Source organism: Cavia porcellus, unplaced genomic scaffold (genome assembly GCF_034190915.1).
Source record: "Cavia porcellus strain 051 isolate PalLab524CR breed Dunkin Hartley unplaced genomic scaffold, mCavPor4.1 scaffold_17, whole genome shotgun sequence".
NCBI lineage: Eukaryota > Metazoa > Chordata > Mammalia > Rodentia > Caviidae > Cavia > Cavia porcellus.
In genome coordinates, this window is record NW_026947500.1 from 19,261,255 (window position 1) to 19,280,129 (window position 18,875).

Consider the following 18,875-nt stretch of genomic DNA (forward strand, 5'->3'; position numbering starts at 1 on the left):
TAAGATAAAAATGGTAATTTAATATTTGCTTTTTAAGCTTCTGAAGAAGTTGGTGCGCCTGAATATGGATGAAAATAATTTAGTGCACATTCCTTCAGGATTACCATCTACCTTAGAAGAACTCAACGTCAATGAAAATAATCTTCAGGCTATTGATGAAGAAAGTTTTTCGGGTATTTAACATCTGTTTTTTTGTGGCATGTTTCCTGAGAATCTTTTTTCTGTTGTAACTCTGATTTACAGTACTGCCAAATGTATAACTAAAAAAATCTTTAGGTCATTACCATTTAAATTGATAAAAATTTATGAACTGGTAAAACTTAAAAGCATATTTTACATTGCGTATTATCTTTTAAAAAGCACACTAACCTCAAACAAAACTTTCAGTGATTCTAGGTTCGCATCATGTGTAGTACAATGACTCTCCTACAAATCCCTAACACCCAGAGAACCACACTAAATACTGCCCACTGTGCCATAAAGTTTGGTGCTCTGTACTGATACTTTTGTTGGCTGTTGGTGATCTGGTGATTGGGTTTCCTTCATCTTCCCATCAACAGTTTGCACTATGCCTATGACAACATGGTGTTATTTTACCTTGTCGTGTGTTAGAACCTAAAACTAAACACATGAGAACTGTGTGTACAGTAGAACATGCAGGCTTGTGTATGAGGTGGAGGTGCTGTCACTCTGTGAAGGCAGTGATGCTTATGGCAGTGGCTTGAGGTGGCGGCTCTGTTCCTGAGGGTGTGGGCTGGCCCTGGGTTCCTGCTCCTCTCTTGTTTCAGGGTACATAGAGTGAGGCTGTGGGTATGGCCCGGCTTTTTGAAGGACGGACTCTACTGAGAAGCATTTGAACCTGCAGGAACAGGTTTTGCTTCTGGACCACATGAGATAGCTGATGTACACATAATGTAACCCTACAAAAGAGGCTGGATCACATTTCATACTTCACAGAATCTAGCTGACACTTTTGATTAGACTGCATGCTTCCTTAAAGATTGTTTACATTTTTCTTCTGTCCTCCTAATTACCCAGAAGAGTTCTTGAGATACAGTGCTCAATGCTCTCTCTTAACTTTATTGGAAACATTTTTATATAACTGTTGATAAACCTAGCATTTCCAGTTGTTTCCCTTAGTGCTAAGAAACTTCACAGGAACAAAACACTTTTGCTGATGACAAGAGAACAATAACTATAAAAATTGCCAAATATGAGTATTACATAGTTAGGGAAATACTCAATTTCCAGATGCATTTCAAGGGTACACATGAAAAACATTAATAAACCCAAATTTTGATGTGCTTTGTCATATGTAGAAGGCACTGGAAAATTTCATTTCTGCTCCATTAAACAGAGACTGAAGGGAAGTGGAACAATACACTAAGAGGCTAGTATGAACTGTGTGTGGATTCGCATTTGTGCTATCAAAATGACACTTATAAAACATAAACTCCTTATTTTGCAAGTGGTCTCACACATCCATGGAATGGTTCAGACATCAGTGCTTCTATATTACCAGAGTACTGATGTGTGGTCCAAGGTAAACTGGCTGCCTGCCCTCCTAACCACCAACTCCAAGCACAGAGGCGGCCTTGTTCCCATGCAGGTGGCCACATAGGAAGCTCTCTGCTGTCCTCTAGCCCTGGAAACTTCCCTGCACTTCCTGGGTAGGCTGGGTTCTTAGTCCAGCTGCTGCACTGCTTCTGTGAGTGCTGGGTGCTCCCTTGGCTGGGGCAGCTGCTGGGCCTGCTCGACTGCTGGGGATGGAAAGGTGGGTTTGGCTGGCAGTGGGCAGGTGAGCCCTGGTACAGCCCTTCACCTGTGTGTGCTCACGTGACTGTTTCAACCTAGAAGCTCCTCTTACTTCTATCTAAATATTCCTCCCCTTAAGAGTGTACCACTCCCCTACTACTCAAATCTACCCTGCTTTCTATTTTAATCTTTATTATCTCTACTTCTCATGTAATTGTCTTTGCTGATGCTTAAGTGTAGGACTAAGTTGCACAAGGCATTCCTGTGCACTGCTCGTGACAAACTGGGAAATATCCCTTATTTGGGAATCTTGGCCACACCCTAAACCTCTGACCAGATGCCCCGGGTATGTCACTGCTGAGTGGTCAGTGTTTTCCTTGAAGCTTCCAACTGACCTCGATGATACCACTCCTGGGCCAGTGGGAGAGGTATGGACTTTGTGGTAGCTTAATTTGAATGACTGAGGTTTTGATGCTTTTAATTTTAAACTGAAAACTCTGTGTCAATCAGTACATCACTACACAGGGAATTGACTGTTCTGCTTTGTTGCTAACTCTCTTGTTCAGAGACTGGGAAAAGGTAAGCACTCACCAACCTATGACCTATCAGGCTGCCAGTTCATCCCAGTCTGGCACTGCAAACACTGCCACTGACTTTTCCCGACATTTCTCCCTCTCTTCTTCCCCCTCCCTCTTACATATATCTGTATTCTATACACTTGAATGATTTCTTCTCTGCATTGTGCATTTTGTCCTGGTTGAAATGTGCATCTGAGATGTCCAAACTTAGGAATGGGATCTATGGGGCAGGGAAGGAACAAAGATAAAGACACTATACACCTTCAAATAAACTGAATCTTTTCACATGCAGGCTATAAAAACGGCATGGTTATTTTTCTTCTGTCTTTTGTGGTTCTGGGGATCAAACCTAGGCCCTCACACATGCTGAGCAAGTGCTCTACCACTGAGCTGTACCCCAAGTCCAAATTGCATGTTTTTCCAATTATTCTAATATTCTTATAATTTTGTTTTTGTAGACTTAGATCAGTTGGTCTCCTTAGAATTGGAAGGAAACAACCTCAGTGAAGCCAATGTTGATCCTTTAGCCTTCAAACCTTTGAAGAGCCTATCCTACCTGCGTCTGGGAAAAAATAAATTTAGAATTATTCCACAAGGTCTTCCTGCTACTATTGAGGTAATGATATCTTTCTTCTATATTTTAAATATATTTTGGATAAAATATACTACAATAAAACTGTCTCTTAAAAGACCATGGTAAAGTATATTAAACTAGGCAGAGTTTTGGTGCTGTACATAAATCTTTTTTTATAATACAAGCATTCTGTACCCCTGATAAAGTGAACAATGATACTGCTGACAGCTCTTGGGGAGAATGGGAAAGAGAAACTAAGAATCTGAACAGAAAGCACAACTTCTGAAAGGCATCCGACACTTAAGATAGTTCCAACTGTCCCAAGCAGAACTACAACATCCAGCACAGTAGAGCACAACCGGTCAGTGCCACCTGTACCCACTCACAAGTTCCAGGCAAAAGCACAGCCCAGCAAGCAGCAAATAGCTGGTGCAAGTATTCCACTAAGAAGGCTTCACCTGTTCCTGCAACTTGGTAGCTTACAAAATTTGACCAGCTCTTACCAAGACTGTCCTGTGATAACCTCTAGGCCCAGGCCACCGTCTTTGTTTTAATCCTTCTGAAGCACCCCAACAATTTTGAAGAGTGTAATTAGTCTCCCCTGCAAGGGATGCCCAGGAAGTCTTTGCCAATGAGTCTCAACACTTCACATTTCCTGCAGTAGGAACACTGAGGATCTCAGAGTTTATAAATCCTGACAGACCCAGCTGGAAGCCAGGTTTCTTATCTGAGCTCCATTTCTACCACACCACATGATCATCTCATCAGAACTCAGGATAGAGCTTGTCTGGCAGTGGACCCAGCCAACCAGAAGAAGGTCACCTGTTATGATCTCATGCTTACCAGAATCACTTGGGTTCCTAAGGTATACAGACTCCTGAATCTGTCACAGACATTCTAAGTCAGATTCTTTGGAGAACATAGCTAGGACTTAGAATTTTATAAAAGGTCATCAGACAGTTTTTACCACCAGTAAAACACACATACAGCTTGGACAATGCCAAAGAATACAGGCATACAAGTACACATGTGTATACAAGTACATGGTGTGTGCTCTCAAGCCTTCTAAATCATGCCACACTCGTCTCATTACGTATCTTAAGACTCTCACACATCATTCCTAGAATTGTGAGTTATCTAGGTATAGAAAAGTATGCCAGGATTTAGTTAGGATTTAACTAGTCCCTTACTGGCAAACATTTAGGTTGGAATTAACACTTCAATAAGCTCACGAGGTGTTCCACGTTTGGGAGCCACTCATTTAGCTCATCTGTGAATTAGACATGGAGGTAAAACAAAAAGCTGAAAACTGCTTTACCCACTTCTAACAAACACCACAATTAAGTGACAAAGCGGGGAGTTACCATGACAGGAATGGAAAGTCACACCAAAGGTACATGCTACTTCTATTTCTGCATTCTAACCAGAACAAGCAGAATTTTATAATTCATATTCTCTTAGTAAAACATTCATTTTAATGTAAACTAGTTTAACTTGAAGGCAGCCAGTTCTTAAATATTCAAATAGTTCTAGCAAGCGTCATTATGATCCTAAATTAAGGCTCTCAATTACTCAATTAACTCTTAATTAAATATAAGTTTGTTTGGAATGTGAGCCTAACAATATTACAGCGCCATGGAACACTAGAAAGCTGGGCCAGAGCTAAAGGCTCCCCTAGGAAGAGTCCCTCTCATGTATCAGTCCTGGCACCGTGGACAAGCACCACCATCTCTTTGGGTCTGAGTTACTCAGTGGTGAGTGGATATATAATAATTTCTACTTACTCTTCAGACTTTAAAGTCCACCTGAGGTCCCTGGTTTTGCAAATTGTATATGGTATGCTGACTCTTGCAATATATCATTGTTTAAGAGCTAAATAAAAACCACTTAATTTTATCAACAGATAGTTTAGACAATTTGAAACCATGAACACATTTAAAAGTCTTTCAATAATACTAAGAATAGTCTTCTTTATAACTTTAGTATCTGTAAAGTTGACTATATTAACAAATATAAATGGCAAAAATAATACTCCTTTCTCTTAATTATAGGAATTACATCTAGCAAATAACCAAATTGAAGAAATAACTGAAATTTGTTTCAATCATACCAAAAAGATAAATGTGATTGTACTACGTTATAATAAAATAGAAGAAAGCAGAATTGCTCCTTTAGCCTGGATAAATCAGGAGTAAGTACATGCTGCCATTGAATTTTCCCAACACCCTTAGGAACTCTTGCCCTACCCCAGCTTGGCCACTTCATAGTGTTAGGATCACTGCTGCCTAAACAGGGACCTTGCTGCTTGGCAGGTGGTGAGCCAGCAGGAACTGACTTCTGATCACAGCCCTCAACCGCTGCTTAGCTCTGCCTGCCGCTCAGGCTGGTAGGCAGCTTATGTGGACACCACCTCATATACAGTGAGAAAGAAATGTGCCACCTTACTCCTCATCACCACTACAGAGGAGCAAGTTCCAAAGGCCAGGCCTGTCCTCCCATACCACTGGCCTCTTTTGTTCAAACTATTTCTCCATTTCAAGTCTTACAAATAGGTTTTAAAAGGCTGGGCCTGACAGTGGAGGCAGATAGTAGAATCCATCATCCTAGCTGGGAATCAGCAGACTTGATGTATTCCTCAGTGAAGGGAAAGGGAGTTGGAGGCGAGCCCTGGCAGCGTGGCCAAATGATGATCCACACATATGCTGTGCGTCCCAGAATGACATCTCTGGATAGCACAGCCCAGGACATCAGTCATTCAGATGTAGAAAGGGAAGAGATGAAAGGAGGTCTTTAGGGCCAACTGGAGGGTAAGTCTGAGTTGCTGTGCATGGTAAAGTCTTCACCAGGCATTTCAGGGGAAGCTCCTGAAACCAGCCGGGGACCCCACCACCTGCCTGGGATCCCCTGGCTGGTAACAACTTCTAGATCTTTTGGTCTCACCCCAAGTCCCAAGTGTGCCAGGCCATCAAATCAAACATGGAATGAACATGTGGGAGAAAAATCAAACTTGGAGAAAACTCAAAAACAAAGGGAAAAAAAACATCCTCCGTAGAACCAGGGACTCATGGATTTCATGTCTGATTCAATAGCTTGACCATAAGAATAGTTGGAGAACATCTTTCCATCACTATGACTTCCCTGTTACCCTAGGACCTGAGTCTTCTCCCCTGCACTCTGGCGCACCCCTCTGATGAAATATTAGCTGGGAGGCCACATGGGTGCTGGTAAAACAGAAGCCTGGGAGCCAGCCAGACCTGGGTGAGCACACAGTCAGTTCAGGTTAGGATCACCACTGCAATGTGGGGCCTCCAGAAAGATGACCAGTAGCACAACTGACCTCATCAGGATTCAGAGCTGCCAGTCACTACTTGAATTGAGGTTGGTTCCCGACTATGTTCACTTGTTCTTTGCTGCAGAAACCTAGAATCGATCGATCTCTCCTACAACAAGCTCTACAGCGTCCCCTCCTACCTGCCCAAGTCCCTGCTGCACCTTGTGCTCATGGGGAACCAGATTGAACTGATCCCAGGCTACGTGTTTGGCCACATGGAGCCAGGTTTGGAATATCTGTACCTGTCTTTTAACAAACTCACCGATGACAGTGTGGACCGAGTTTCGTTCTATGGGGCGTTTCATTCTCTGAGAGAGCTATTTCTGGATCACAATGGCTTGAAATGTGTACCACCCGGGATTCCGGAAATGAAAGCGCTACATTTTCTGAGGCTGAACAACAATAAGATTCGGTAAACTCTGGCTTTTTCAAGTACCAATTTGAATTGTGTGATAAAATATTTAAACCACTGTGACATGAACTTTGGGATTTAAGGGAAAAGGGAGTGCCAAGGAGCTCATGTGGTGGTGCACACCTGTCACCCTAGCACTCTGGGAGGCTGGGGCAGGAGGATTATGAGTTCAAACCCAGCCTGGGCAACTTAGCATGAGCCTGTATCAAGACAGGGGAAAACATCTGGGGATAGCTCAACACAAAGGCTCTGGGTAAAATCCCCAGTGCCACAAAAGTAAACAACCCCATCAACAAACGAGAAAAAAAAAATGCTAAGGGTTTGCTTAAACAACATTAATAATTTAATGTTAATAATTGTTAAAGTAGGGTGTTAGGTATGTGAAAATCTGTTAGTTTTTTCTGTTTGGAAACTTCCATAGCAGAGTATTATTACCCAATATGCACACCCTTAAAAACAGGTTCAGTAAGGCTGTGAAGCAGTAAATGGGCTATACCCCTGTTCCACTATTGTGGTTTCAATCTTCAGTGTCCCCAAAACCTCACGTGCTAAAGACGGATCCCAGCAGGCGGCATCATGAGGTGGTGGGAGCCTCAGGAGGCAGGGCCTAGTGAGAGGAAGAACACCCTGGGGAGATGCCTTGAAGGGTGCATGAGGCCTGGTCCCTTCCACGTGCATTCTTGCCGTCCTGCCCACCTCGAGGTGAGCAGTTCTGCTCTATCGTGTGTTGCTTACGTGATGAGCCATGTCACCACAGCCAGTGATGAAGGGGCTTTTAGAGTTTGAAAGCAAGAGGTTTTTTTTTTTTTTTTTTTTGTCTTTTTCCTTTTATATTGGTACTGGGGATCGAACTCACGACTGCCTGCTTGCAAAGCAGGCGCTTATGCTGCTGAGCTAAACCTCCAGCCCCAGCTTTTAGAGTTTGCAGTGACAATGAACAGCCTGTGGGTGCATGGGTGTCATAGATTTGCCACCACTGCCACAGCCCATAGTGATGGGACCAAAAAGCTATGCACCAAAACCTCTGAAACGCAGCCGAAATTCATCTTTACTCCCTTAAGTTGATTTTGTCCGATGTTCTCACATACTGACAGAAAGCTCACACACCTGTTACATGTGTAATTTTAAGAGACTGATCTGCAGAGGACAATCCTAAATATATGCTAAAATTAAGATTTTTTCTATCTAGATTTTTTTGAGGGTAGAACTCTGAATAAATTTATTGAGACTCAACTCTTCTCACTCTCAAGGACATATTTTTTGGCCTGCATTCAGAAGTCCCCTGTCTAGACACATGAATGATGCAAGCTTTCATCCAGGATACTTTGAGGATGTGACCTTACCACTGGCAGTGAGGGAGACAGTGACCTAATCTCTGTTAGCCTTTTTCTACTTATAAAATTCCAAATTAAATCCCTTAAAAAACAAAACAGGGAAAGGTTCCACAGTGGTTAGCCAAGAGTAGGGGCATGTACTGTAATCCTAGCACTCTGGAAGGATGGAGCAGGAGGATTGCAGGTCATTAAGCAACTTAGTAAGACCCTGGGGTTGTAGGGAGAGGTGAGAAAGTAAGTTAGTGTGACCCTGAGTTCAGTCTCTAGTACTGGCGTGGGCAGAAGCAGGAAGCAAACTAGCGGGGTGAAGAGAGCTCTGTAATACTCTGTGTCAAAGTTTTCCCACTGGTCATGTGGTATGTTCCACACAGCAGGGCATAAGGAAGCACACTGTCCACTTCCGATGACCTAAAACCTATCAGTGGAGTCAGGTGGCCACAGCCTAGTGTCTTCATAACACACTTCTCCCTCCACCAACCACTGAACCGATGGCTCATAATGACTGTCATCTGAATCTAGGATCAGTTTCTGTTATTCTTCCTATGCATCTTATCTGAAAGTACTCTGTAAAATTCTGCTCTTTGACTAGGAGTACTGTTTACTCTGAAAGGCAGGATAGACACTCAGTTCTTTGCTTTAAATTGTCACTCAGAATAAGCACTCTATGTGCTTTTACTTTACTATTTTTTTTTTTTGAGGTTCTCTCTCTCTGGAGAATAATCTGCACTTACACTTTTATATACGTAGTATATAAAATCCACTGCTGTTCTCCTGAAATTGTCCTATCTTTCACCAATGGCAGCCATTCCACTTGGCACCTGTGACTCACTCTGGTCATGCCAGATGGTAACAATCCACTTGTGCAGGCACTCACTCCGAAAGACCTGTATTAATCCCTTTCAAGGGCAGTGCCCCAGTGACAAAGTCACCTCTCAGTAGGCTCCGCCTTGTAAGGTTCCACCAACCTTAACACTCCCCCAAGGAGAACTAAGCTTCCAACACGTGTCCCTTAGGGGATGAGTTGTACATCCATATCATAGCAGGATGTGTATGGTTTTCAAGTCACAAAGGGGAAGATTTCTTTACACATAGGGTATGACTATGTCCCAACTGAGTGTATTTATCACTTCATTTCTCACATTAAGATTTTTTTTTACATAGTTGGGATTTATTCTGGTGTGTGATATGACAAAAGGATGTAACATGGAGGACAAAGCTTTACAGAAACAGATATAAAACAATTTCTGAATCACGAAGCCAGAGTACTACGTACTTGGACCATTTATGATTTCCTCTCTGTTTTTCTTTAGGAATATTCTTCCAGAACAAATTTGTAACGCGGAAGAGGATGATGACTCCACTTTGGAACATCTTCATCTTGAAAATAATTATATTAAGACAAGAGAAATATCTCCCTATGCATTTTCATGCATACAGTCGTACTCAAGTATTGTTCTTAAACCACAAAACATCAAGTAGCTTCAAGTTTTCTGCTGCCACTTATAAGGTTCACTCATGCGGTTTACAGTAGTAGAATTTGTCATCAGTGAGAAACATAATCCCTGTTATCCTCAGTATCATTATACCAGTCAGTCTGATTTGCCAGCCACAGATAAGCAAGCAAAGGTATACAAAGCCTTTTAGAGGTTCGCTGAAAGTCAAAAACATTCAGTTTCCCACCTCTACACAGAAGCCACCTCACTAAGACAGGAGGCAGCATGCTGAGCTAGACCAAGTAAACACGTCCTTTACCGTTGGTTTGACATCTGCTATTAGCTAAGAACTCTCCAAGTACCATTGAAAATTATGTATAATTCAAGAACAAAAGCATACAGACAGGTAAGCAGAATTTATGAGTTACTCCTATTTATTATTATGTGAAAACAGTGATTTATTAACATTAAAGAAAGATAGCAAAAAGGTATCCATGCGATTCCACCCCAGGTTTGAAACTTCTGCAAGTGTAAATTATTTTTTAAAAGATTAAAACACAGTATTTCAAGATCAGCATCGCTATTTTTCACTTATCAAGATCAAAATATTACAAAAAGCAGTAGAGTTTACTAAAAATATAAATTAATCTTGCCTATAACCTTAAATGTAAATCTAATACACATAATTTTTAAAAAATTTTGTTATACTGGTCATAGTCGGCATCTATCTCCTTCGCTGTAATTTGCTGAAATGTATCTTTTTATTCAGTTTAACAGAACACAGAGCTGTTAGTGTTTATTATGTACTAGGCCCTACCAAAACTGTATATTAAAGTTTTCATTATATAATGACTTTTGTCTTGGTATTCCCACAAAATTTATGACATATATAAAAACTACACTGACTTCTTTGTTCTTCCAAGTTTTGAAGAAACACCAGTCTTAGAACTTAAGTTCTTGTCCACCTCGGGCAGCTTCCTCTAATTTTTCGGGTTTTAGTATCTGTTTAATCTTTTAATAGTTTTCTTATCACCCGGAGAACTTCCCAGCCCCACTTTACAGTACAGTGAGGAGCATCAGAGAAGAATGTAAAATATTTGGGAAAATACAATGTACATGCTGAATGTAGTCACTGTCACTAATAGAAACCAGCATATTCATCCATGTGTAATAGTTTAATAGATAATTTCCAAGGTGTAAAAGGTTGGCTTACTCCGTTTAAGTTGTTATTCCTATGTCCTTATTTCTAACCACTTTTTTAAAAAGGGCTTTTTTTTTTTTTGGTCTTTTTCGTTTTTATCGGTACCAGGGATCGAACTCACGACTGCCTGCTTGTAAGGCAGGCGCTTATGCCGCTGAGCTAAATCCCCAGCCCCAAAAAGGGCTTTTGAGATAGGGTCTCGCTATGGAGTTCAGACTAGCTTTGAGCTCATTCTGTAGCTCAGGCTGGTCTTGAACTCTTACTGATCCTCTTGCCTCAGCCTCCCAAGCACTGACATGACAGGTGTGTGCCACCACACTCAGCTAGCACTTCTTCATATCCAGGATTCTGAGATTTGAACAATACTAACCCATCAAGATGACTGTTGACTTTATAGGTCAAATACTTACCATAAGTGGTAAGGCTAGAATAGAAAAAAAAGAATAGAATCTTATGTCAACAAAAAGTTTACATTCATAATTCGCTTAGGAATAAAATAATTTAAAGCTGAATTTGAGGCAGGTAAAAACAAGAAGATAAAGTCACATACTTGTGCAGACCTTTTGCTATACTGATATTAAGGCACTGACATAAATGCTTTAAGGCTATCTAAGCTATAAAAAAATTAGCTCTGGGGCTGGGGGTTTAGCTCAGCGGCATAAGCACCTGCCTGGCAAGCAGGTGGTCGTGAGTTCGATCCCTGGTACTGATAAAAATGAAAAAGACAAAAAAAAAAAAAAATTAGCTCTAAAGGGGACTCAAATTGAGTAAGTCAATGTAATTAGCAATTTTGGATGACACAGATTACTGAAGCATTCCTTCATTCCTTATTCAGACTTGACTTTACTCAGTTTACATTACTCAGTTGCATGTTAGATGCCATTTTAAAATCAGCAATAAATAGGTCAAAGTCTCTCCTTTCTGGGAAATCAATAAGCAGGAACATCGAGTAGCAGGCAATTGCTAGGAGTCAGTCAAAGTGCAAGATAATGGACTGGGGTCTCCTCTGTCTGGGCCCAGCGGCTCAGGGAAAATGCAGTCACCCCAAAGAGTTTGCAAAGACATAGGCAAGGTGCACCGTGGACTGCTATGTGCACCTCTTCCCAGCTCTATGAAGGCAGCCAAATCCCTGAGCGAGCCAAAGCTCAGAATGAGTAACAAGGGAAACTTTGCTCTTAAACTGGAAGTCATTTGGTGTATCTATTTTTATATTTTAAAAACATGTCCTGCATGGAACTTGTTCAGCCTTGAAATTTCACTGTGCTCTGAGTAGGATATTTTAATTCCATAAAAATCATGATAAATGTCCCTATAGCAAATATTCTTCAGGATATAGAGGTTGTTTGGCTTCACAAATATGCTGGAATTACTAACATATGCATAGGAAGGAAAACCTGGCCTCCTCATACTCTGAAATTGCTAACAATGGGTCTTGTCTGTGTGTGTGTGTGTGTGTGTGTGTGTGTGTGTGTGTGTGTGTGTGTTTGGAAAGTTAACTGTATTTTTAATTTTGAGATCTTTTATTACACATGCGAATATTTTTAAAGCACTGAGACATGACATAGCGAGATACATATCTAGCCTGATTCATAAAGACATGAATGACTACACCATAAACCAGAAGACCTGGGATCCTATCTTCTTCTCCAATGACTGGTCGATTCCACGGTTCTTTCGCTCTTCTGGGATTTGTTTGATTCAGTTCTAAAACGTGTTTATCAATGTGATCAGTAGTTCTCACAAGGCTCATTGGGAGCTCTGTGTCACTGATGAGGGAGCAAGTACACCTGTCTTAGTAGGTCGTGGCAGTGCATGCCTGTAATCCCAGCACTCAGAAGACTGAGACAGGAGGATTGCTGTGAGTTTGAGGCCAGCCTGGGCTACAAAGTGAGTTGAAGGCCGGCCTGAACTACATAGTGACACTATCTCAAAAGGACTAATAAATAAATAAATAAATAAGCACTCCTCTTTCTTCAAACCAAATAGCTTTTATTTTACCAGAAAGGGTTTCCACATCTGTTTTCTCAGTGATGGTGAACTTCTTAGAGACAAGTGCCAACACTGCAACCCAAAACTTACTTATTTATCACCAAGCACCAACACTGCAATTAAACCTGAATATTGAGGTTTTTGGTTAGAAAAACAACTTGTACATTAATATCTTCTGTCTCACAAGAGAAACAGCATGCATGCCACAGTTTCGCCACCACTGGACTAAGTGTTACCTAAGTGACACACTCACCAGGTTGTACAGTCCATGAGCATGGAGCCTTTGTGCTTCCCGTTCCCCCAACTCCACCTATACCCCCACCGCGCCCAGACTAGCATTAGGCTTTCAGAGCTCTAGCACAGTGGGGAAGATTAAGTCTGTGTTGTTCCTGACCTTTGACTCCAGTGCTCCTGCCCAAGGGAGGGCCCCAGTGCTGCAGAGCTCCCAAACCTCCCTGCAGAGCCCACACTGAGGACGCTGCACTCATGTGCACAGACGGTACACTGCAGTAACACAGAGCATGTGGCCAGTATGGCCTTAACCTACATCTGCTGCCTCTGAAGTCTGCACTTCCGTGCTGGGCCGAGCGGCCACCCTGAGGATCTGGGTAAAAAGCCTGGTGAGCCTGAGTGCCACCCAATAAAGACCTGAATCTTGGCACTTGCTCGTCTGGAAAGCACAGGACGTGGAGTATGGCAGGTGTTACCAACAGAGGTGGAAGATACTCAGAACTTGAGCTGGTATTGTCAAGTGGTGACACAGACATCTTAAAAGTCTTCCTCCTTAATCTAGGCTGAATTACTACTTGAGATGACCAATTTCATTAAAATGGGGGAACCCCACCCATAATGTCACACAGCTGAAACCTGCACATGCACAATGCTCTCTGCTTGGTACAGACAACTCCAGGTATCATCAGGATGGGAAAATTATTCCCATTTTCAGGTAATTATTCTTGTAACTTGTTTTTTGGGGTGCTGGAGGTCAAACCCAGAGCTGCATGCATGCTGCTAGACAAGTACTCTCTAACCAAGCTGCAATTCCAGTCCTATTCCAGTATTTTTACAATTACATTAAGTCCCCAAACTTAGGAACTATTGAGTTGCGAACTTTCACAGACACAAACGAATCCTGAGTTATGAGCATTCGTAGACAGGAACAAACTATGGCAGCAGCTCACATGTTTGCCAGACACCATCACAGGTGTGCTGCTGTGCAAAGTACAGAACAATTGGGGACTTGCTGTGTTTTTTTTGGGCGGCCTTAGTTCTTCAGCATAAGCTTTACCTTGTATGTGTGTGTCAAAGACGTATAAGACTCACTTTGTTGGATTTACCAACAAATCTGATTTATGAACATTCTCCTGCTATGGAACTCATTTGTAGTCAAGGTTTTACTGTACTTGGGAATAAATGTTAATAAATTATGATAATACTTAGGATTACTTAAGACTTGATAAGTATACGAAATTTAGGCCACAAACTATAGGTATGTGGCCTAAGCATAAAACAATGTTTTTTTTTTTTTACTGGTAGCACTCTGTCTTAAGCATAGCACTAGAGGAAAAATTGGTTTCTCTGAATTGACAAATTTATAAGGGAAGTCATACAGGATGCCTATGATGCGGGATAACTAAGACAGAGCAGTACTCACACTCAGAGAAAGATCAGTGTGAGCTGGGCCCGGAGCTAGATGTGAATCAGCTCAGGGGAGGGAATGAGGCCAACGTGTCTGAGGTCCAGGCTCTCTGGTCACCTAGAATCTGGCCTGGCTACAGCAGCAACTAGAGGCAAAGGGAGAGCTACTAAGGAAGAGACCAGATTTAATGTCCATTATCTCTGGAAGGGGAAGTGTCCCATGAAAGCTATGGTATAAGGAAGGAACAGAACCACTCACTGCCAAAATTCAGATGAAGATTGAGTGTGAACACATGGCACAAATGCGAGGGAGACTCCCAAAGGAACACAGAAAGACTTCCTGTGCAGACAAGGGGCACACAGAGGAAGTGACTAGAGAGGGCAGATGCACTGAGTGCCACAATATTGTTGTGAAGGTGTCCATGGGGGGAGGATATGCTGACCCTTGGGTATCATATGGGTTTCAGGCAAGGAGATGGGAAAACTGTAATGACAGGGAGGCGAGGCCAGGACGCCTGCTCAGGGAAGTCCAGGAACAGAAGGGCAGCTGACCATAGTTTCAAGGAAGGCACACAGCAGCCAAATTCCCCCGATTCTATGACTTAAGCCTCTGACCACTCAAAGACAGCTTTGAGGCGCAGGAGGCACTCCCCTTAAAGTTCAGCTCCTCAGAAAGCCTCCCTTCGCCTCGGCATCTGTGCTACCACCTGGGAAAAATCTATGCTAGGCTTGTATTGATTAGCTGGTACTACTAAGTAGTTATTAATTATTTCTTTGTATGTGGGTGTTGCACAGTAGCTGGGTAGAGGGGCATTATCTTGTTTTCTCCCCTCCCCACAAAAGATCATGAAACACAGGAGGACAGAGATAACGCATTTCCTGGAGCCTTGCATTCTGTGCCAAGTGCTGTGTGTGCTAGAATGGCTGCAGGAGGAGGACCCAGTCCCATCTCCGGCTCTCCAGTGTAAACTGCGTTGCCTCAAGAGTTGATATCAGTCCCAACTGTAAACAAAACAGAGGAAATCTGCGAAATGTAAGAATTTCCAAAGGAAATGTGAGCAGCTAAATGGAAAAAGTTTACATAGGGTCATAAAATTAATCAGAAATAATTTCTCTTATTAATACTTCCTGACACAGAAAGCAAAAAGTTTTTAAACAATTGAGTCATGCTTTGACGAGTGGTAATATGTAGCAGTTGATCTGGCTGTTTGGGACAACAGCAACATTTTAAAACTAATTACTTAAACATACCATGAATTACTATGTTCCCGAGATGCCGACTTATCAAACAGTCTGATCTGCAGTTTAAATCAAATCTCAGAGGGTAGGATAAACTCTCTCTGATATCCATTCTGGAGTAGAAAGTTTCCTCACAGAAGTAGTTACAGACTTGGAGAAGACTGAAGCAAGATCTGATCATTCAAAAATATTAAAAGTGCCCCTCTCCAGAAGTTTCTGGGCAACCAGATGCCCATCAGTGGGCCTTTAAGCCCTGGAAGCCTGTGAAATATAGATTCTCATCTTGTAGTTAAAGACAAGTATCTCAGCCAGAATCAGTATTAGGCATAGAGCATGTCAAATAATGTAGACTCTAGGTTCTAGTCCCCTTATTAAAAAAAAGGTGAAACAGCCGTGTCCCATGGCTGATGGGGAAGGAGACAAAGTGACAGCCTGAGAAAGTTCTGGACACAGGGTGAGCATTAAACAAAAGTGAATATCAACGTTTACCTTGATAGGATTGCAGAAAACAGACATGAGGGAGATCTGGACTTGTTCAAGCTTTCCAGGTCTCTGTTTTGGCAGTATTTAATTTTTTGAAACAGGTGTCATGTTGCTTTACATGGGCTAGACTCTTTGCCACCACCACCTGAGTCACTGATACTACTGTTCAGACACATGCCACCACACCTGACCTAATTTCACTTATTTAAAGTTATATTTCTTTATATTGGTGTAAAACACCATGGAGCAAGGAGTGCTAGGAGATGCTTGGTACACTGCTGTGTACAGGAGCTGAAGGGAAAATGCCTTGGGATTCGTGGCTAGATGGGCCCAGCGCAGATCTTACAGCTAGGCCAGCAGCTGTACAAATAACCACTGTCTTGAGCAGAAGGTGACCATCTTTCTGCAGTGTCATGTGCTGCCCACGTCTGTGGCAAGCACAGAGCAAATTGTGGCATAAAACATTCCTAAGCAAGACCTCCAGGTTGAGGGAGCCCCGTGGACAGGGGAGCTGGAACACAAGAGTCTCACCGATTTCTCATGATAAGTATAAAAATAATTTTGACCACAGGAAAGAAAACTAATTGACATGTCAAGGAAAGGCACCATGATTACCCATAACACCTAAAGTCAGAGAAGTGTACAGTACCTAAAGCAGCCAGCCAACGGGAAGAGCATTAGATAAATCCGCCGGCCCTGTAGAGGGATTCCTTTCTGATAAGAAACCTCTGAGTGAATCTCCAGTGAACTCTTGCCGGTTTCTGCCATGACAGTGCAACAACACAGCTCACGCAGCAAGCTTTGGGCAGAGGTGCCATGGCCATCCCATTACTGGCCTCACGACCATCAGCTCATCCTGGACTGAACAGAGCCAGAAGCATTTTTGACAGGTTCTAGAGAAAGGGAGACTACACTGCAAGACTACAGTGTAGTCTTACAAGTTATACGCATATGAGTCTCAAATGAGGCTTTGGGACGTCCCTCACATGGCTTTGCTGCAACACGCTGGACACGAACTCTCGAGATGATAACCCCACTGGAATTCAGTAGGTCACATGTTGCTCTTTGTGAAGGCAAGAATGTGTCTAACTCAGTAAGAAGAACTTCGTGATTATACAACAAAACATAAAAGCATGCTTTCTCTCTTCTGTGAAGTTGTGTTTCCTCTTCTACATGAAAATGGATAAAGTCAAACCTTATCCTAACTTATTTTTCCCTTTGCATAAAATGCGAAGAATGTAGAATCCCTCACCAGGGAAAGAAGGATTGTATTAAAAATAACATGTGATTACACTAAAAGTGTATTATTTGGAAAAGAAAGGGAAATACATCATGTTATTAAAATGTCCCAGTTTGTTTCTAAGTAACAGGATCTCCGTGGTCAAATAAACTTACATTAAACTATCAGCTGATACTAACAAATCTTTTTGGAAACTAGAATCAGCTTAACGTTTGTTTAGTATAAATTAAGAAATACATTCATAAGTACCAAATTTATATGTGAGCCATTTAAAGGCTAATTCAATTAAATATTCAACACTGAGAATAAAGAATGCCTTAAAATTAGAAGTTTATTCTGGGACAGCAGTTCTTAACTATTTGAGGATCTCTCAGAATAAAGTAAAAGCTATGATGGACCCACACTACAGAAGAATACCTACATAAAAACATTTTATACATATCAAAAGATTTATGAAATGTTTCCACAAGTCCTCTAGGGATCCATGCACCAAAGTTAAGAATTCCTGTTTAAAGGCTTACTTTAAATTTTACCATCAATATTTTATTATAGTTAAAATAAATCAAAGGATTAAAATTAAGGCAAGTTGCCTTATTTGGCCCAATTTTAAGTGTTTATTTAATTTAGTAGTATTTTCAACACTACACAAAATTTAAAGAATGCAATAAACAAGTTTATAGTCATCAATTAATACTTTGCGAAGTCTTTTCATCTGTCTCCTACTATATCCATGTCTGACTGTCCATACTTTTATCTATTCATATACTTGTATCTATATCTATCCATCTACCTTTCTATTTATATATTTGCATCTACAACTGTATCCAGCTGTCATCTGTATGTCTATACAATTTTTTACCTGTCCATCTGCCTGTAGACTTGTATCTGTAACTACTATTCATTCCTCTCTCCAGTCATATACTTGTATCTATATCTGTGTCAACACATTCATACATGTACTCATTCATCCACTCATTGGATGGATCCATGCAATGGATCATTTACTTGTTTGGTTTTTTTTTTTGGAACCCGGAATTAAACTTATGACTTCACACTTGCAAGGCAGGTGCTGTGCCACTGAGCTGTATCTCCAGCCCAGGATAGAACATTTAAATGTATCTTTTAGATATCCTAACACTTTACTCCAATATTTAAGTATGAATCATCTAAGAACAAAGACATTTTCCTACATAACCATAAGACAATTATCACATTATCAAGTCCAAGAAATTAAACATTGATTCAGTCTTATTATACATATGGTACATATTAAGCACTGAGTCCAATAATAACTTATGCTGCCATGTATAAGGTTCAAGGCCTAATCAGTGTGCACAGACTGTTCCTGGCCATTTCTCCAAGAAGCCCTGCTTCCTTCTGGTAGAAAATAATGTCTAAAAACACACATCTGAAAGCTGGATACTCATTATTCTCAGGTCCACTCAGTGGAAAGAGCCAGGGAATTTAAAACAAAACTGTTATTTATACTGACTCTTTAAAGCAAACTGATTTTTGAGACATTCTTTAAAAATATTGCCATACAATAACTTGTGAAAGTCCTTCATTATTCATAAATTCAACTGAATTCATACTAAACAATGACCTATGGCAATAATTCATTTTTCAGAACAGGAAACCTTAGTGGGATGATGGGAGCAATCGCAGCCC

At 41.3% G+C, this 18,875-nt stretch overlaps 2 protein-coding genes across 7 annotated transcripts in view; one reads left to right on the plus strand and one right to left on the minus strand.

The window, feature by feature from the left end:
* Window positions 1–10,266, plus strand: part of Ecm2 (extracellular matrix protein 2) — a 42,212-nt gene extending 31,946 nt beyond the window's left edge. For all 5 annotated transcript variants that reach the window (XM_063227337.1, XM_013150664.3, XM_003468255.4 and 2 more), the window contains 5 exons: window positions 38–173; window positions 2,792–2,949; window positions 4,959–5,098; window positions 6,324–6,650; window positions 9,295–10,266. In XM_063227337.1, coding sequence (XP_063083407.1) covers window positions 38–173; window positions 2,792–2,949; window positions 4,959–5,098; window positions 6,324–6,650; window positions 9,295–9,463 — 930 coding nt within the window. In that variant the 3' untranslated portion in view covers window positions 9,464–10,266. The remainder of the gene's footprint in view (window positions 1–37; window positions 174–2,791; window positions 2,950–4,958; window positions 5,099–6,323; window positions 6,651–9,294) is intronic.
* The window catches only part of Cenpp (centromere protein P), a 216,905-nt gene that overhangs the window by 88,053 nt on the left and 109,977 nt on the right, over window positions 1–18,875 (minus strand). The window lies entirely within an intron of this gene.